The sequence below is a fragment of the Ascaphus truei genome, chromosome 9 (genome assembly GCF_040206685.1).
Source record: "Ascaphus truei isolate aAscTru1 chromosome 9, aAscTru1.hap1, whole genome shotgun sequence".
NCBI lineage: Eukaryota > Metazoa > Chordata > Amphibia > Anura > Ascaphidae > Ascaphus > Ascaphus truei.
Window position 1 is genome coordinate 23,870,663 of NC_134491.1, and position 20,439 is coordinate 23,891,101.

At 46.0% G+C, this 20,439-nt stretch overlaps 2 protein-coding genes across 2 annotated transcripts in view; both read right to left on the minus strand.

The window, feature by feature from the left end:
* Positions 1-254: 254 nt before the first annotated feature.
* Positions 255-7,629, minus strand: VCPKMT (valosin containing protein lysine methyltransferase). Its single transcript, XM_075613830.1, has 6 exons — positions 7,233-7,629; positions 5,398-5,508; positions 4,783-4,855; positions 3,960-4,079; positions 2,907-3,014; positions 255-1,394 (listed from the first exon to the last, which is right to left on the minus strand). The coding sequence occupies exons 1-6, from the start codon at positions 7,463-7,465 to the stop codon at positions 1,341-1,343; spliced, it is 699 nt and encodes a 232-aa protein (XP_075469945.1). The 5' UTR covers positions 7,466-7,629; the 3' UTR covers positions 255-1,340.
* An 8,830-nt stretch (positions 7,630-16,459) lies between these two features.
* Positions 16,460-20,439, minus strand: part of SOS2 (SOS Ras/Rho guanine nucleotide exchange factor 2) — a 49,859-nt gene continuing 45,879 nt past the window's right edge. The window contains exon 23 of the mRNA XM_075615385.1: positions 16,460-19,737. Coding sequence (XP_075471500.1) covers positions 19,228-19,737 — 510 coding nt within the window. The 3' untranslated portion in view covers positions 16,460-19,227. The remainder of the gene's footprint in view (positions 19,738-20,439) is intronic.

Consider the following 20,439-nt stretch of genomic DNA (forward strand, 5'->3'; position numbering starts at 1 on the left):
CAAAGAAATCCAGCATTGCAGAACTGCCGCTTGAGAATGGATGCGTCCCACAAAAAAGTTAACTTTAAACAAACCTACCTGGAGAGAGGAAAAACCAGAAAGTTCGTAGGTTGCAATACCGTTTATTTATTTATAAAATGTTTTACAATGTAACCAACATTAACCCTTTGATTGTCTGCGGTGACGTAACCGCCCCATCACTGACGGACAAGCGGAAGGAGTCATCCCATACCAAAGCAGATCGTGTCCGGGCGCGATCACCGCTAGAAATGAGCATGGTTTTTTTTGACATGGCAACTACGTTGAGGGCCCCTGGAGTGCCAGACCCCATGACATGGGTGCTATGTCTCAGGGCCCTCAAAGAGTTAAAGTTTTTCAAATGAAATGATAGCGTACAGCTTTGGGACGTGGTACACTAGGAGTTGGATCTATTAGAAACGCTAATATAGGTCCCCTAAAAGAGAGAGTGTGAGTGAGAGTGTGTGTGAGTGAGAGAGAGTGTGTGTGTGAGTGAGAGTGTGTGTGTGAGTGAGAGAGAGTGTGTGTGTGAGTGAGAGAGTGTGTGTGTGAGTGAGAGAGAGTGTGTGTGTGAGTGAGAGAGAGTGTGTGTGTGTGTGTGTGTGAGAGTGTGTGTGTGAGTGAGAGTGTGTGTGTGAGTGAGAGAGTGTGTGTGTGAGTGAGAGAGAGTGTGTGTGAGTGAGAGAGAGTGTGTGTGTGAGTGAGAGTGAGTGTGTGTGAGAGAGAGAGTGTGAGAGAGAGTGTGTGAGAGAGAGAGAGTGTGTGAGAGAGAGAGTGTGTGAGAGTGTGTGTGAGTGAGAGTGTGTGTGAGTGAGAGTGTGTGAGTGAGAGAGTGTGTGAGTGAGAGAGTGTGTGAGTGAGAGAGTGTGTGAGTGAGAGAGTGTGTGAGTGAGAGAGTGTGTGAGTGAGAGAGTGTGAGTGTGTGAGTGTTTTGAGGGTGTAAAAAAAATTAGACGTTTCTCCAGGACCAACAGGTACTAGAACTTTGTACCACAACAAAATGTCAGTAGCTCAACATTGGAGGAATGTTAACCTTTTATAATCAGGAAGGTTTACAAGAGAAGGAACATGTGGAGCAGCTGCTGCAGGGCTCAAGTTCCTAAAACAAAACACCTTTCATCTAGTGTTGTGTTATTCCAGCAGCAAATTGAAGACGTTGCACCTCAGCAGGAATTTGTGGCCTAATTAGTCCTCCACAGAACTGCCAGATTCATTAATAACTCTGCAAACTTCTTGTTAGTTCCTGACATGGGGATGGACATGCAAGGGAGAAGCACAAGGTAAAGTTGGCCATGCTACCAGCAATGGGCACGTTTCTGATGTCATACATCAGTGCCATTCTGCGCTCTTCTTTGGGATGCAAGAGGATGTTGTTGCTAAAAATGTGAAATAAACACAGCGTTACCAAAGCTTCTTTAGAACCCAATTCTTCCACCCTTCCTAGAAAGATTGTACTTTTGAAAACACAGTAGACATTTTCATGTAGTTTTTTTCTGTGCATATTGTCTCCTTATAGAGAGAACAATATAAAACTAGGCCTGGAACTAGCCGGACACATACTGTAAAAGGTATGTGATCACCTTAGTGGGTACAGAGCGTTTGATTGAAACATTCATGTTTCACCCTTAAAGTAGCACAACAAGTTGTAGTTTATTTTCCTTTTTTAGTTATAGGATTGAAGTTGGGGGTCTCAGGAGCTGTACTGTGCTGGGACCCCCTGCTTCCCGAGATACTTACATCCGTACGGGATGCCGGTATCAGCTCCAACATTGCTAAGATGATAGCAGCTTTAAAGTCCCGCGTCTTGCGGGCCAATAGGAAGACTTATCAATCCGTTGCGGCTTCCTATTGGCCCACGTGTCGAGGGACATGTAAACAAAAAGGAGATACCAGCACCCCTTATGGAGGCAAGTATCTCTGGAAGCAGTGGGTCCCCAGAGCTGAAATTAACACAGGTCAGCTCCAGAGATCCCTGCTTCAATCCTGTAACAGAAAATAAAGCAAATAAACGCCAACTTGATTGTGCCGCTTTAAAGAATTCCTCAGATCAACTCTTCCTTTACCACATCCTCTGCAGCTTCTCTTGATGAGGGATTGGGTTGACGATTTGGTGTGCAGGCTTATGATGTTTTGGCCAAAATATCTAACTAAAAACACATATTTTATTATTATTAGTATTGGCATTATTATTAGTACTGAAGCATTATTTCTTGCAATTATTACCATGTATGTTTTGTCATTTGGATGTAGCACTGGGCACCCCCTGTCGTTTGCTATATTCATGTGCCACAGCCCAGTGGCACTCTATGTGGCATTACATATAGTAAAGATTAGGTGGGTGTGGGCGTTTCAGCTTGCTGGGTTTGTGTGTTAATTAATTTCTGACTGGAATCAGTTGTATGGAGGTTGTGGCACCTTCCCCCAGAGCTCACGTCACCTCCCCCTTTTTAATGGCGGATCTAATATTGCTGCAGGTAAGGAATCTATTATGGTTCTTCCCCCTCATACAGAGGTATAGGGAACAAAATGCAGTGTAGTGTAGGACTTGCACTTATTATGGTTTACCTTGACGATTTGGTGTGCAGGCTTATGATGTTTTGGCCAAAATATCTAACTAAAAAACCATATTTTATTATTATTATTATTATTATTAGTATTGGCATTATTATTAGTACTGAAGCATTATTTCTTGCAATTATTACGATGTATGTTTTGTCATTTGGATGTAGCACTGGGCACCCCCTGTCGTTTGATAATATTCCAGATATTATTCTGGTCTGTGGAAACTGTAATATAGATGTAACCATCGGGGCAACGGAAATCTCTTTTCTGCGCTCAATATTACGCAATACTCAACAAAATCGCTAAACTCTGTCTTAAAAACACACCTTCATTTTTTTCTTGTGTATTTGCAATATGTGAATGTCTTCACTTCGATATTCTTCATCGTGTTTGTCCAGGGGAATTTTTTCAAAATGAAAATCCATCTGTAAAAGCTAAAGAAAAAGACATAGCTGCTCATTAGTCCCTGTTGATGTTCTAAACTGCTACAGCAAATTAAAAGGATTGAATAGAACAGAAATGTAAGAAAAAACAGAAGCGGTGAAAAGGGGAAAAATATATAACTGTATATAGCTTAAAAAAAAAAAAAAAATAATAATCTTGGATCTGGTCATGTCTGGAGAAGGGATCTTCATCAAGATAACATAACGGAATCAAACATTTGGCTCTGCCACAGCCGTTCTGCCAATAAGGTAAGTTCATTTAAGGGGTTATAGCGGTTAAGGATAAGGGAGTTGGGCTTTTAGGGGCAAGGGCTGTGTGTATTTTTCTACTGAGATGAAGTGTGAAATCTTCTCATTAATTCTTAATATCTTGCATCTGTGCTTTCTTTGAATTAGAATACATTTGTGATAAATGCATTGTTCTTGTTAGAATCAACCAGTTGCCAATATTCCATCCTTTCTGGCATTGTATTTATGGTCACATGCAGTGCAGCTTTTTATATGGATACCCTTTATAAACAGACAATGGAAAAATAATTCACTATACTATTTTTGTGGTTTATATGGCTATCTTTGGACTGCAACCCACAAGATTTTCTTTAGGGCAGCGACTCCTTTTGTGCGATACATTTCTCAGCATGTTATCTTAGTGTTCATTAAGGTCAGGCCAATTGGTGTTATTATATAAAGTGCAAATTTGGCACTACCGCACAGAAACGAACATTCAAGTCAATGGCGGTTTTCGTGCAGTAGTGTTGAACCGGCACAAATCGCACTTAAATTAATAACAAACAAACCACACAAATACATACGGACGTCAAACAAGCATCCCCCAAATGATCTTCCGTTTCACGTATTAAAGCTGATTTAGGGCATTTTCTGGCTGCAGAATAGATTGCATTTAATATTTACACTGCTGTTAATTTCAGAGATTACCTCAAAATACTTATTCTCAATTTGGGGATTTCTGCCCATGGTTCTTTGTTCATAACAACACAAGATGCACGTCTCCGGGCCTGCGAGATCCGTCAGAGTGTTCACCAGGGGTTCCAGGGACTGCATGGAAAATAAAAGGGGCATGACTGACCGAACTTGGCAGATACTGCGACTTTAGGCTACTTTGAGAATATTGTACACACACTCTAACATGGTCCAAACTACAGCCACGTTTCTCTCATTTGCTGATGCGTGTGTTTGTAATGCATTGCTGGCCCTGCTGGCAGAGAAAGGGTCAAGTAATACTGTATGTATGCGTGTGCTGTGCATAGGATGTTGCAGGCACAAGTCCCTGAACCGAAGAGCTTACAGTCCAAGCGACTTGCCCAATGGTCAAAATGAGAGCTGACTGGCATTCGAGCCGGCTTCAGCCACTTCAAAGTCAGTGTTCTTACCACTAAGTCAGGGGTAGCCAACTACAGTCCTCATGGGCCACCAACAGGACTTCAGGATATCCCAGGTTCAGCACAAGTGGCTCAGTAATAATGACTGAAGCAGACGCACTTACTAGAATTCCCTCCTACTGTCTCTATATCTTCTACCTACCAATTAGACTGTAAGCTCCTCGGAGCAGGGACTTCTCTTCCTTAATGTTACTCTTATGTCTGAAGCACTTATTCCCATGACCTGTAATTTATATTACTTGTTATTTATATGATTACAGCATGTATTACTACTGTAAAGCGCTATGTATATTTATGGCGCTATATAAATAAAGACATACAATACAATACTGAAACAAAGAGAAATAGAATGCCAATACCTCTTCATAGTAGATACAATCAGCCATCAAGATGTAGTCAGGTAAAGGCTGGGACTCTGCAACCCCCTCTCCCCTGGAAATAAAACAGAAAGAGATTATATGACCAATAGAACAATATAAATGCTCACACTGCCAACACCTTCCTAAACTTCGCTTACCAGAAGAGGGTAGCCATGCATAGCACAGCTTCCACATCAGAGTTCTCTATAGGGAATAAGTGTTATTTTTATTTGCTGCGCGGTGGAAGGGTTTTGTCCCTTTTTTACCCCCCATAACTTCTTTAACATGTGGTTGAAACATATCCCATCCTCACAATGAGACCCAAAAGGTTTAAACAGCTGTCTGTGAGTAGGGTCACTGGCTCTGCACTTCTTTAACCCAGACTGTGTTGATAAGCTGTGTAATGCAGCATACATTAGCTTATAGGGATCCAAGTTAAAATGGATAAGAAGCAAAAAAGTGATGCGCGCACACACTGCTCATTTGCATATCATTACCCAGAATTCCTGGCTGCAATGGAAGAATTATATGCTAGAATATAATGGAGAAAAGCAGGGTTGCAGACCTGTCTGAGGTGCTCACAAGTGATATTTATTTGCTATAGGGAATACAAACCATTTCAGTACCTTCGCTTGACAAGAACCAGTGATGAGATGCAAGTTACTATCAATGTTTATTTTCATCAAATCCTGCAATTCTTCAAGGTCTGTAATTGTAACATTTGCTCTGCAAAACAAAGGACACACCACAGTGTCAGTATAATGGAACAAATGCAATATTAGGCCCCCTCCCCCATTAACCGAAGGACACCGTCGGGTCACTACCAGCTCCTTTCTTTTACAGGGATGAAAATCGGGGGCTGTTCGGACCGCATTATTTTTATCTCCAAAGACACCCACTTCCCAAGATAATTACCAGTAAAAGTAGCACTGGTGCTTCCCCAGGCCAATAAAAAGCCGCAATGGACGACGTTGCAGCTTCCTATCAGTCCAAGTGACATTGGAAACAGCCATTTTGTTTACCCTGCAGGGGACCGAAGCACGTTACTTTTCCAGGATCTCAAGGGGATCCAGTAACAGAAAAGAGCATATGTGCGTCGAGTATAGAACACATGTATTGTATAGATTTAGGTCCCATCTCCAAATATGTAAACGATACAGATGTAGCAATACTTACAGTCCCGGGTGCAGCACACGGGACAGTGCAGCAGACGAACAACTAAGGCCCGGGCCATAGAGGGGTGGGGAGAGCGGAGGCGCGCTAACGCTGAGGCTCGTCTGCTTCAGTCAGCGCGATTGCACGGACTTGCAGGTGAGCCAGCGTGCGCGAAGGGAGCCGGGGGGAGGTGGTTGGAGGCGGGGCAGTGACGTCGCTGGGCCAATCGCCCGCGACGCACTGACGTCAATGTCACGGCGCCGACGTCACGGCGCCGTTGACGTTGCTGTGCTGTGATTGGAGGTTTTCAGCCGACAGTGCGCTGAAAAACAGCTTGGCGCTCGGCTGAAACCTCCAACTCGTCAGCACGCCTGCGGACGCTCGCGTGAGCCCCCTCTCAAGGCATCCTCATTGAGGATGCAGGGGCTCAGCGCGGAGCGTCCGCACGCCTCAGCACGGCCTGTCCGTCTATGGACTTGGCCTAAGGCTGTGGTCCCAGGGCGTTCTACAGCGCACGCCTCTGTGCGCACAAGCACCGCCCCCCAATCAGACCGGGCCCAGTACCTGCATCGGTCGCATTTGTATTTGGAACTTGCGATTGAGGCGTGGCCACACCCCCGTCGGCGGTTCAGCCAATGAGGGCATGACCATGACCCCGCAAATACCCCGCCACACCCCCTCCCGTCGTAATCTCCCCCAAGATCGCAGTGAAGCGCTGTGCATGCACCGCCCCTCCGCCCGCCAGGCACTCGTGCTACAATGACTATGGCTGCGGTCCCAGTGACTGCTACAGCGGATGCTGTGCGTTCAACCTCCGCCCCCCCCAGTCAGACCGGTCCCAGTTCTTACCTTGTCGCGCACCTTTCATATATACATATATATTTTTTTCTTACATGGCTAGCAGAGTGCACCCACATATATATTACATGGGTAGCTGACAGGGGGTGGGGGGTTTGTGTGTGTGTATATGTGTGTGTGTGTGTATATATATATATATATATATATATATATATATATATATATATATATATATATATATATATATATATATATGTGTATATATATATGTGTATATATGTATATATATATATATATATATATATATATATATATATATATATATATATACACACATATATATATATATATATATATATATGTACATACACATATATATATATATATATATACACACACATACATACATATACATATATACACAAACATACATACATATACACACACGTATACATGTACTGTATATACACACAGGAGGGTGGCATGCGCCTAGTTACCCGAGCGTGGCCGCCATGATCCCCACGATGCCGGTGCCGGCCCCCAGCTCCAGCACGGCGCTGCCGCGCAGCCGCTGTCCCCCGGATTCCCGGCTCTCCAGGAACTTCGCCAGGACGATGGCGGCGTCCCACACCACGCAGCCCACGCCCCCCAAGGTCCGCTGCCCGATCCTCAGCGCCGCGCCGTCCCCACACAGCGGCAGCTCGCGCGTGAAAATCCCCGGCACCGCCATATCTCCAGGCAACGGGAGCAACGTCAGCGTGACTTCAGCAAGTCATGTGATTGCAGTCACGTGGTCAACGCCGCTCTGCCCAGTCACGTGACCTGCTGCCTAGGGCTACCAACAGGCCAGGTTTGATGGCTATCCTTGCTTCAGCACAGGTGGCTCAATCAGCATAGTCACCTGTGCTGAAGCAAGGAGAGCCATCAAACCTGGCCTGTTGGTAGCCCCTGAGGACTGAGTTTGACACCCCTGGCTGCGCCAGGCAGGGAACAGCTGGCGCTCGTGCGCAGTGACGTCATGCTCCCTGCTCTGCCGAGCTATTTGTGGCTGGCAAGGTGCGCGCTCGCCTGGGGGCGCGGCCACGATGTCTCGGAGCTGGTTCGCCCTCATTGGGCGAACCGCTCACGTGACGCGCTTGCGGTCAGCAAATTCAAATTTGCTTGCTCTGCAAGCAGCTAGCGCTGAGCATGCCCAGGCGCTTGCTCACGCTGGCCACACACATTGCAGCACTGTGTTTCATAGCGGCCAGCGTGAGCGCGCCCGCTCAGCACCACCCTGGACGAGCCCTAAGGCTGCGTCCCCAGTGATCACTGTGACACGCGCGCCCGGCGGGGGGGGGGGGGCGTGCACAGCGCTACCCGCGATCTGCGGTCTTTAGGGAGAGAGGGAGATTACGACGGGAGGGGGCGTGTCCGGGGTTTTGCGGAGGCGTGGTCATGACCTCACGCTGCTGGTTCGCCCTCATTGGGTGAACCGCCGGCGGGGGCGTGGCCACGCCTCCGTCGCCAGTTCTGAACTCAATTCCATTGAGTTTAAAAAAACAAAGAGTACAGCGCGGCTGCACCTTCAGCGGGAAGGTGAGTACTGGGCCCAGCCCCATTGAGGGGCGGTGCTTATACGCACAGCGCACGCCGAGGTGTGCGCTGTAGCAGTGACTGGGACCGCAGCCTAAGAGCATAGTGCAGAGATCACAACATGTAATATACCCTGCTGACATTTCTCTTACACTAAAACTAATATTGATATCTGATGTTTCCTTATATCGTATGCATCATTGTTCTTTCATCCTATTTCCTATTTATTTATTTTTTTCTCTTCAATAAAGTTTATTTAAGAATAAAATGTAAATGGATGCTGCAGAATGAGGCTGGGAGGGGGAGATTATGGAGGTGCGTGCGTCCGTAGCAATGGCCACTTTGTGACAATAGTAATATAAATTAACAATTGCCTAAGCAGCAGGATATTCACCGATGGATGACAGGAGAACGAATCCGGCAGCAGCTTAGGTCATTCGTTTTCATTAAAGGTTATTAAAGGATGCTTATATTAAAAAAAAGAAGGGCAGCGAGGAATGCTTCTTTAAAGGGCCCTCCAAACAATGACACAGTAAACAGGACTGGTTTATTCTGCAGCCCTTACAGTAAAATCTGTGGTGCCATTGTGTGTGGCCGGTAACAACCGCTCTTCATTTGGCCGTTATGGCGCCAGACAGCACTGCGCATGCAGGCAGCGTCGGTGGTATAGCTGTCAATCACCGCAGGAGCTTCCAAAGTCGCACCCCACAATGCCCTACAGCGGCGATTGCTTAACTTTGCGGCCGTGACCACAGCTTTCAAATTTAAATTCACCTGTTAGGCATATTTTGGCAAGTACCTTTGGTAAGTTGCTGTGTATGGATATCAGCACATATATTTTAAGAACAAACATATATAATCGCACACAGCAATTTATCTTTTAGTGAAAGGCCTGCGATGAACTTGGGATCTCTCTATAATTATGAAATACGGCTGATAAAGGTGAAGAGATTGTAATTATCTATGTATAGCTTTATTTATATAGCGCCATTTATGTACTTAGCGCTTCACAGCAGTAATACACGTGACATAATATAACACATGTTACCCCCCCCCCCCCCACCCCATGGGATTACTATTTTCAAGTAAAGGATTAAGTATATGGACTGTTGCAAAGTCCTGTGACCTTTCCAATATTTGTAGCAAAATAGCTCAACAGAAGCTTGACCACACCCACCTTCTAGAAGGTACCTGCCTGTCACCTGGCAGGTGACACTGAAGGAACCAAACCACTCCCTCTCTAGGCATGGTGACCCATGATGTCACTATTAGCTATAAATAGTGGGAGTCTGGTCCCTAGATCCCAGATGGAGGTCTCACCCTGTTAGGTGTTGGTCTTATATGTAGGGTGATCGTCCCAGTTTTCCAGGCTCTGTCCCGGTTTTCTGTCCCACTACCGAGCACCGACTCATGCTCGAAGAGCTCTTGCAGACCGTGTATGCGCAATTGGCACTTCCTGGCTGCTCGTGCGCATGCGTGATTGGCACTTGCCGACTTCACATGAGCAAAAGGCGTTCGCCAGTCGCTCATGCGTGATTGTAACAGTTTGTTACTACTAGGTGAGCGACTAGTCACTATGTTTATGTGATATAGTGTTAGGGATACTTGGTACCCCTTTTCTTTGACTGGTCAGCTCCCAGGGATTTGTTAAATACAGTTTGTTACTACTAGGTGAGCGACTAGTAGCTATGTTTATGTTAGACCGTGTATGCGCAATTGGCACTTCAAGGCTGCTCGTGCGCATGCGTGATTGGCACTTGCCGACTTCACATGAGCAAAAGGCGTTCGCCAGTCGCTCATGCGTGATCGGAGCTTAAGCGACTGGCAAACGCCGTTCGCTCATGTGCAGTCGGCATGTGCCAATCGCGCATGTGCACGAGCAGCCAGGAAGTGCCAATCACCCGTGTGCGGTCAGCAGAAGGACGGAGAGTGGTAAGCAGAGCAGGGTGGCAGGAGTGCAGGAGGATGGCGGGCGGTGAGCGGAGAAAGATCATGGCCGGGGAGGGGCATGCCCCAGCAGCCCGACTCAGAAGTCTTCACTGACTTAGGCCGCAGGCATGGTGCCTCGGGCCGGGCCGAGCCGTGCTCCTGCTCAGCCTCGCCTGCTCAAGCTGGTGCTTTTTTGCGTCCTGGCAGGCGAGGCAGTGAGCGCACTTTGGGGGCGGGGCAAAGGCGTGGCAGGAGGCGGGGCTAGTCCCTCATTCCCATTGGATGTTTGCGGTCATGTGACCGGCCCTCCGCTCCGGAAATCACGAAAACTTAATTGAATATGTCGGCTGCGATTCTTCAGCACGCCGCCGCACAAGCCCGCTGAAGCCACATACATACAAGATGCAGGAGGTAAGTGTGCTGGCTCAGCACGCTATTTTTTACTATGCCCGCAGCCTTAGTGTCTGCCGCTGCTCAACCTCATGACCGCAGACAGTCAGGTAGGCCTTTTTTGAATTGAGGGGAGTAGGGAGTGAGAGAATGAGGGGAAGGGAAGTGAGAGGATGAGGGGAGAGAGATAATGGGGGTATAACATTTATAAAAAAAAATGTCAATCAGAAAGTTCAGTGGGGGAGGGGCATGCAAGGCTGAAGGTTCCCCTATACCAGGGGTGCTCAACTCTAGTCCTCAAGACTTCCCCGAACAGGTCAGGTTTTAAAGGACATCTCAGCTTCAGCACAAGTTGCTTAATCAATCAGAGGCTGTCTTCAACTGCACCACCTGTGCTGAAGCAGGGATATCTTGAAAACCTGTCCTGGTTGCAGGTCTACACACAACAGGGGGGACCCCCCGCACAGCTAGAGAGTGTTAAAGTGAGGTGCTCACTGGGTAAGGTACAGTAGCATAGACTAGAAGAAAAGGTAAACCCAGTGTATGAGCACTCGGTCACAAAGATGATATGATAATGTATTAAAAATAATCTTTAATGTCATCAGCGAATATAAAGTATAGGGGTTTAAAATCGAACAGCACTGCCTCTGACTGTAATCAGAGTAACATTGCTGTATCAGCTCTGTTGATGTACACATATTGTAGATTCATGACAGATCATCAGCATCTTACGCTTAAATTAACAGCCTATTGAAGGAATAGAATGAAGGAACCAATGGAATGACACTGCTGTATAGTAATGACTGGTTCTGCAGCCAGTGGTGTCTGCTCGTGATAAGTACCAGATGTCCAGTACAGTTATCACTGAGTAGATATAGGCTGAAGTATCATAACTGACCTGCCTTTGCCAAGATTGGTGGCGGAGGCAGGTGTTCCTCAAGATCTGAGGAAAGGTAAGTATGTCAGCCAACAATTGTCAATGTCCAAATGGAATTTGGATATCACTCGGCAGAGTGCAGGAGCGACAAACACTGTTCCGTCAGCAGGGGTAAGTACGTATATAGTCACTGCTGCGGAGAGTTAGTATGCAGAGGCAGTTTAAACGGATCACATGTAAGGATCCGAGGCAAGGAGTGAACTGAATTGAGATCGTGTCCCTGTATGTGGGGTAAGTAAATGCCCACTGCTTCCAGTACCCGATGTATATAGGTAGCTCTGCTGTTATACTAATGATACTCAGTGTCTGATCACCTGAAGTATACAGCCGGCAAACGGAGCGGTTCTACTGCAGGCAAGAATTGCCGTGAAAAAGTTCATAGGGTGAGTGTAAGCACTATGGCCGGCTTCCTGCAGAGACCGCCTGTAGTAGTTGGGTTGAGGGGAGGGCACAGTATGCGCAGGTATCGGATCACTGGTAATGATATTTCTGATCCGGCGCATCCGTAGACAATCGGGGAAAATAACAACACACACTATCTCATAGTGCACTGTCCCCTACATCGCCATTGATCATGACATATCGATGTCGATGTGCTCAAGGATGTGCCTGCATCTAGGAAAAAACACAGCAGTGAATGAAATAGCGAAGGTCCCTTGTGAGAGAGAATCCTGCGATGCCAAGTCAAAGCACGCAGGATCGTGGTAGAAATTGTATAGTCAAACGCTGGGACTCCGCAACATAGATAAGTATCATTAAGTGTTGCGGTCAAAGTGTTGGCGTCCCGCGTGTGTGGGAGAGTATGGCCAACGCGCGCGTTTCACGTAAAGAACTCTTCTTCAGGGCCCGTAACTCGTAAGGGGGAGGTCCCAATGGGTTAGTGAAGGTATTTATAGTCACTGTTAATTGGGCTGTCATGGTTAACCCCCAAGTTGCTTGATTTGAACAGGCGGAAGGCTCCCATTATAATTACACACTGATAGTGGTCAAATATTAAGCAGCTCATATTGCCAGACTCATAAACCCCCTGTTTACTGCAATAAATATGTCTGCAAATAAAACAATGGGGCAGAGTATCAGGGACAGAGTAAGAGTAATGTTGAGTTAATGAGGGAAACATAAACTCAAAAGGTAGGGGTTAGAACCATAAAGTGGTTTTACATTAGTTCATATGTCCGTGATGTTTGATCACTAAGATGACAATTTGAATAGGGGTAGTGCTGATAGAACATCCCTAGTTGATATAAAGTATCATCGATATATAGAGATGCACAGTCTGGAAGTCCTGTGTAATTACTTCCAGGCATCTTGAACGCCGAGAAATGTGCTGCAGTGTGTTAAAAACAGTCTGGAATGGATATTGTAGGCAGAACATATTGTCACGGGATAACTCGGATAAAGGGGCTAAAAACGAACCCCTCATTCAGTCCTCATGGATTCAATGTACCCAATGTGTAAATCCATCTAGATTCTATTTTTAGAAGTTCAGTATCCCAGTCTTCCCGTCTGATGCCAGTGGAGAAATGATCTATTCCAATGAAGCTTATTGCCTTCAGGTCCCCATTTTGGCACCTATTGACATGATTTGCTACAGGGATGTCTAGTTTATTACCTATAGACCCTATGTGTTCTAGTACGCGTGTTTTGAATTGACGGCGTGTCTTGCCCACATATTTTTCCCCACATGTACAGGTCCCCATGTAGATCACGCCTGTGGTGTTGCAGTTTATGAACTTCCGTATCTGGTATTGCTTTGAGTTGTTGAAGTTACCAAACATTTTGGACACAGTAATATATTGACAAGCTTGACAATTTTGGCAGCGGAAAGAGCCCTCTACACATCGTGGTAACCATGTAGCTGCTGATCCTTGAGCACATAGACATTGATATATCATGATCAATGGCGATGTAGGGGACAGTGCACTATGAGATAGTGTGTGTTGTTATTTTCCCCGATTGTCTACGGATGCGCCGGATCAGAAATATCATTACCAGTGATCCGATACCTGCGCATACTGTGCCCTCCCCTCAACCCAACTACTATAGGCGGTCTCTGCAGGAAGCCGGCCATAGTGCTTACACTCACCCTATGAACTTATTCACGGCAATCCTAGCCTGCAGTAGAACCGCTCCGTTTGCCGGCTGTATACTTCAGGTGATCAGACACTGAGTATCATTAGTATAACAGCAGAGCTACATATATACATTGGGTACTGGGTTGCTGCCGACAATTGTTGGCTGACATACTTACCTTTCCTCAGATCTTGAGGAACACCTGCCTCCGCCACCAATCTTGGCAAAGGCAGGTCAGTTATGATACTTCCGGCTATATCTACTCAGTGATAACTGTACTGGACATCTGGTACTTATCACGAGCAGACACCACTGGCTGCAGAACCAGTCATTACTATACAGCAGTGTCAATCCATTGGTTCCTTCATTCTATTCCTTCAATAGGCTGTTAATTTAAGCGTAAGATGCTGATGATCTGTCATGAATCTACAATATGTGTACATCAACAGAGCTGACACAGCAATGTTACTCTGATTACAGTCACAGGCAGTGCTGTTCGATTTTAAACCCCTATATTTTATATTCGCTGATGACATTAAAGATTATTTTTAATACATTATCATATCATCTTTGTGACCGAGTGCTCATACACTGGGTTTACCTTTTCTTCTAGTCTGTGCTACTGTTTGCAGGTCTAGGAGACTGGATTGAGCCACACTGGCCTAGAGCACCATATACCTTTGCGCCAGCCCTGGTTTGAGGACGTCTGAAAGTAAGCTCAGCATTCTGCTGAAGCGTCCACCACTCTTCTAGAACATTTATGCTTTCCCAGTTTGTACGTACAGGGCGCCTGCCCCCCCCCCCCCCACCCGTAGGGTGCTCCCCGCTGGCTGATAATAGTGAGTTGCTTGGTTAGAGTAAGAACGAAACGCAACAGTTTTTTCTTAAATGGTATATTCCCTCTTCACTAAATGTGTGCAGTGTGCAGTGTGCAGTGTGCCGGGTAAAAACAAGAGGGAATCACAGAATTGGACAGCAGAAATCCTGCATGGGAATTTATTTTTCACACAAATTAGAACCAGGTTTCCCTCTGGCTGAAACTCACCCGTTCCCTGAGGTTCCCGGGATTATTACCGGTGCACTCATTGTGACCTCATGGGGAAACAATATGGACGCCAAATCTTGCTGGTCCACGGGCCAATAAGAAGTCACAATGTCATTGGACGATGGATTTCTACTGGTCAACACCGGTGGCTAAGTATATTCTCCAAGAGGACAACGGATACTTTGTACAGTCATTATCTTGGGGACCAGGGAGTCACTGTCCATAACAATAGGGATTAGCACAGGAGAACCTGTTGGTTCCAATGGTGTAAAAAAGATATAATCACTATTTACTGGTTACTATGGGTCAAAGCAGCAACATGCACATCTGGTGGGGGGGGGGGGGGGGGGCAACTCCAGTCCTCAAGACTCCCCCCCCTAACCCCTGCATCAGGGTCAGGTTTTAAAGATATCCCTGTTCAGCATAGGTGGCTCAATCAGTCCCAGCTTCAGCACGACAGCCACCTGTGCTGGAGCAGTGATATCCTGAAAACCTGATCTATTAGTGGCCCTTGAGGACTGGAGTTGGCTGCCCCTGATGTGTCTCTTGCAATGTTATATGAGCCAAACCAAATAGCGTGTGTAAATTTATACACACACACAATATATATATATATATATATATATATATATATATATATATATATATATATATATTATAATAAAAAAATAAATAGACGATACCGTTCTGTGGCTAACGAAATGCTTTTATTTGTGCGAGCTTTCGAGATACACTGATCTCTTCTTCCGGCGATGTTACCATGGATAAAGCAAGAGGGGTTTTTACTTAAACAGTGCGTCCTGGAATGTATCTGACTAAAGCCAATCCCTCCCCCCCCCCCCCCCCCCCCCGTGCATTACAATATTTTTGACTTAAGGCGTTAAATGGTCCCGTGGGGGCTGGTGTGTGTGTAGCAAATGGAAATATTACTGTATGCTCATTTGCATGTCTTACACAGGTCAGCAACCCCACCTTTCACCATTATCGCCCAGCACAGTGCTACCTTTAGCTTCAAAACCATATAACATGGTCCCCTGTAAGCTTATGTTTGCTGCATTTCACAGCTTTGCGCACAGCCTGGGTTAAGATGCATAGCCAGTAAACCCACCCACAGACAGCCGTTTTAACCTTAATGGGTCTCCTCAGTGTGGGGTTGGTTATACTAGCTTTGCAAAATGAAGCTTAGGATAGGTTTCACCACACTTAGTTAAGTTATGGTGGGTAAAAAAAGTGACAAGGTAGCACTGTGTGCTCATTGGGTCCTGTACCTCAGGGGTGCTCAGCTCCGGTCCTCAAGACCCCCCCCCCCCCTGCCGTCCCACAGGTCAGGTTTTCAGGATATCCCAGTTTCAACACAGATGGCTCATCAGTCCCTGCTGCAGCACAGGTGGCTCAAACAGAGGCTCAGTCTTCAACTGAGCCTCCGATTGAGCCACCTGTGCTGAAGCGGGGATATCCTGCAATCCTGACCTGTTGGGGGGGGGGGGGAGCAGCTTGAGTACTGGAGTTGAGCACCACTGCTGTACCTACAGTACTTCTGCTAATCTTAGATATCAAGGTGATCTCCAATCTGTCTCATCTACTATTGATTAGTGTGTGTGTATATTTCCATATGTATATTACAAACGTTATATGGAAAAATGCATCTGTAGGAGCCTTTCACACGCTTGGAAGCTCCTCTGCACGGATTGCGGAAGTATTTTCTGGTGGAAGGTCTGCCAGTGTATGGCAATGGAAAAATCCCATTACAAAACCAATAAATGAGCCTTCCCATAATGAGTAAGACTAAGGTGATTTATTACATTTGTTAAGAACACTGATACAAAGCACAGTAAAAGGCCACAGACCAGTAAATAAAACGTGGCTCGAGAGATTTGTACAAACACTGCTTGAACCCTACCAGCTATGTGACACTTCTCAGTCCGTCTGTCATTCGCGGCTCCGTTGGGAAGGACCATGTACGATTTAGAACTGGGATGCAGAATTCCGCAGGCGCGTAACCACAGGGATGGGGACTTTTACATAGGTGACATTTACCAATAGTAAGCAAATTAAAAGGACTTCGCACTGCAATGCATTGAATGCCCCTATAACACTGAAGGGGTTAAATACCAAATCGGGGTGAAAATTCTGCAGCAACAGAATTCTGCCTGCATTTGACAGCAGCCACATAGAATTTTCGTTCCCTGCTTTGCAGGTGAAAGCTGCATACGTGCTCTCTCTGTAGGTTGTGTGACCAACTCCAGTCCTCAAGAGCCACCATCAGGTCAGGTTTTAAGGATATCCCTGCTTCAGCACAGGTGGCTGAGTCGTTGACAGAGCCACTGATTGAGCCTTCTGCGTAGAGGCGGGGATATCCTTACAACCTGACGTGTTGGTGGCCCTTGAGAACTGTAATTGGTCTCCCCTGCTCTAGTTCAACAGCATAATGATCCAGACTAGTCATTCTTCAGATCTCGTCCCCAACAGGTCAGGTTTTCAGGATATCCCTGCTTCAGCACAGGTGACTCAATCAGTCCCTGCTTCGACTGAACCACCTGTGCTGAAGCTGGGACATCCTGAAAGCCTGACCTATTGGGGGGGGGGGGGGGGAGGCGAGGACCGGAGTTGAGCACCCTGCTCTAGAATGCCAAAGTATAGTAACTCACACCAGGTCTGGGTCATTATCACGCTGCTGACCTACCAGCCCCATTTTGCAGCACAAAGTCGCTTGGTTTTATGGTCGTGGAGTGATCTCAAGACACTGCCCGCCTTTGTAGTCATGACACACTTCGTGACACAACTATGATCTATAACAGTGCACTCCTTGGTCCTCTATAAAAACGGGAAATATATATATATATCTCCCCCCTTGTAACAAGCCTTTTCATGCCTTCTAAAGTGACTCTTTATCTACTATAACATTTCAAAAAGATTTTCAGACGACAAATTGAATATTTTCTCCTACAGAGAGAAATTACTTTGTTGTCTATTGAGTCAATGCTAGGATTATTAATAATAATAATAATAATAATATATACAAAAAAAAAAACAAGTTCTAAAAATAAAGTAATCAATATTTTTAAGTTGATTTCAGGTGTTTTTCCCAAGATAAAATCAGACCTGACTGCAACTTTAAATGAGACTTTAAGAACAAAAGTGATTGGCAATGCTGCCTCCTGTTGGTCTCCATTGCTTTGGCCTATATCAGAAGTGGCCAACTCCAGTCCTCAAGGGCCACCAACAGGTCAGGTTTTAAGGATATCCCTACTTCAGCACAGGTGGCTCAATTAGTCCCAGCTCCAGCGCAGGTGGCTCAACCAGTGGCTCAGTCGAAGACTGAGCCACTGGTTGAGCCACCTGCGCTGAATCTGGGATATCCTGAAAGCCTGACCTGTTGGTGGCCCTTGAGAACTGGAGTTGAACACCCCATGCCTATATGATAAAGCTTCACGTACTGACTTGAGTCCACCTTTGAGAGAGTATAGAAATGCAATGATAAGAAGGCAAAACTTTGTTCTGGAAAATCGCAGAGAACGGGAGCATTTCATTTGTGGGTTCACCAGAACAGCCACTGCGAGGCCCCAAAAAACACATCCAAGGCAATTGCTGCCCTGTTAACAAACACTGACAGAATGGTAGTGTCGTGGTGAATAGCTTTGATCTCTGAGGAAAAAAGCAGCAACTCCATTAGCACGATCCGGCTTTTACCTGCTAAAAAAGAAGAAAAGGCACATTCTGAATACGCTGCATGCTAATACGAATGCTTTCCGTTAGAGGGAGTCTAGGTAGTGCTCGTCTGTGAACAATCAAACATATTGGCGCACTTCATATACATTTGGAATCTGAGTCGGATTTAAGACCAGGCTTTTGTGAGACTGAAAAATATAAGAACGGATGTCTCCTGCCCGTTTAACCTCTTCACAGTACATGAGGCCAGAAATGCCCCCCCTCCACTCCCCCAATGGAGGCATCAACAGAAGGCCCCCCTCCAGCACAAAAGAGGTTAACTGGAATGATGGTAAACAAGGAGACCTAAAAAAAATTTAAAAAAAGTTTTAAACCAGTAACACAAAGATATCAGTTTTATGTCATTTTACTGTTTTGGGGGGAAAAAAGGCCACTAATGCTTAAATTTAAAAAAAAAAAACTCCCCCCCCCACAAAATGCACTTTTTTGTTTGTTTGCAAATGAGTTGGCTCAGTGCATGATCGCTGTCAGTTTGAATTGGTCTTTTTTTTTTTAAAGTTCCAGTGCAAATATAACTGGAACTCCTTGTTACTGGCAGAGCTAACAGCACAGTGTCCGGGACAAGGCAATGGCATCACCTGAGGCAGTTACACGCTGTTGTAAGGCTCTAAAGGCTGTAGTGTGTAGGAACGTTCTCTTCTGGTGGAATTTCTTCTTGCACCGCACTGTTTTGAACAGTAGCACTTTAGTGTAAGAGCATTATTGTTAAAGTACTAAATTACAGTGCCTTAGTATCCAAATAAATAAGAAATAAAGCAAAAAAACAAATACATTGCTGATCCCATTCCAGTGTTGAGGACTATTATGGCTGTGGTCATTGCGGATTTTCCGTGTTTTCCAAAATAGACAGTCTGTGCAAAGGCGGATGGGACAGTTCCCTTTTGTAGGTCTTTGGTGGCAGTTTTGGTAGCTGCGGGACGGAGTTCTTCCTCGGGGGGACAGGGGGAGCTGGGGCGTGAACGAGGTTGTTGTGACTGGCGCTGAGCCCGCAGCAGCGACGTAGGGTTCTCGGGGAGGGGGTGCTGGGAGGGGTGCTGGGCGAGTTTGGGCCGGTGCCCGCCTCTCGGAACCAGTCCTGCTCTCGGTGGAGACGTCCAAGCGGCGGAGGCTGCAGGTTCAGGGGGCAGTTTATAAAGTGTTCTGGAGGCCTGAGCGGCACCGGGGGAGGGGTGTCAGGAAGTGGGTCTCTGGGAGGAGGCGGAGGTGGGCTATGCAGAGGTCCGTCAAAAGGCCCAGTGTAAGTAGGAACTCGAGGCTGGATCTTTGGAGGTGGAGGCAGTCTGGGTGGAATGGCTGGTGGGTCGTCATCCAGTTTGGAACTTCCCTAAGGTGAACCGGGGGAAAATAACACAATCAATGCCCTGGCCTGCAGAAATACAACTGGGAACGTAAAAGGAGAAGCGTACAACCAAGTGACAATGATACCTGAACATCAAGACAAAAACAAGCATCATGTTTTAATGCTATTGATCTACAGGTGAGAAAGGTGCAGAATATTGGCAAATAATACATTTGGAATTGGGTGTAATATATGGAGTTACAAAGCAGTGAATAGTTATAGGTGTGTATGTATCATAATTCAGCCTGTGTCTCCCCACTGCTGGATGAAGCCTCCCCAATGACCTCCCAGGTACCGCGGTTACAGCCTCTCTTCTCCATGTTGCTCCAACACATTTTCGGATTTCATCCTCCCATCTTACTTCCGGTCGTCATCTTGATCTTTTGATATCCAGTCAAGAATCAACAATGGTAATTTATTGTTGCAACATGTCAGGCCCACCGCCATTTTCATTTCTTCCCCCTTGTGATGTCAGACTTTTGTTTGCTTGTTTTTCTGGTCTCTTTAGGTAATACCCCGCATACATAATACTTCTTTGAGTTGTCTGAAGCTTCTGAATTCTCTTCGCATTTAGTGTCCAAGTTCTACAATCATGTGTGACCATAGGCAGAGTACATGGGTCTAACACTTTCGTCCGGAGGCCGTGGAAGGTTCACTTGACATATGGGATTGTTTCTTCCAAATGCG

Coding starts and splice junctions, on each gene's coding strand:
- VCPKMT (XM_075613830.1), bottom strand. CDS start 7,465: ATGGCGGTGCCGGGGATTTTCACGCGCGAGCTGCCGCTGTGTGGGGAC. Junction 4,080..4,782: donor ATTGTATCTACTATGAAGAG/GTATTGGCATTC, acceptor TTTTCCATGCAG/TCCCTGGAACCCCTGGTGAA. Junction 3,015..3,959: donor TTGAGAATAAGTATTTTGAG/GTAATCTCTGAA, acceptor CTTTTTCTTTAG/CTTTTACAGATGGATTTTCA.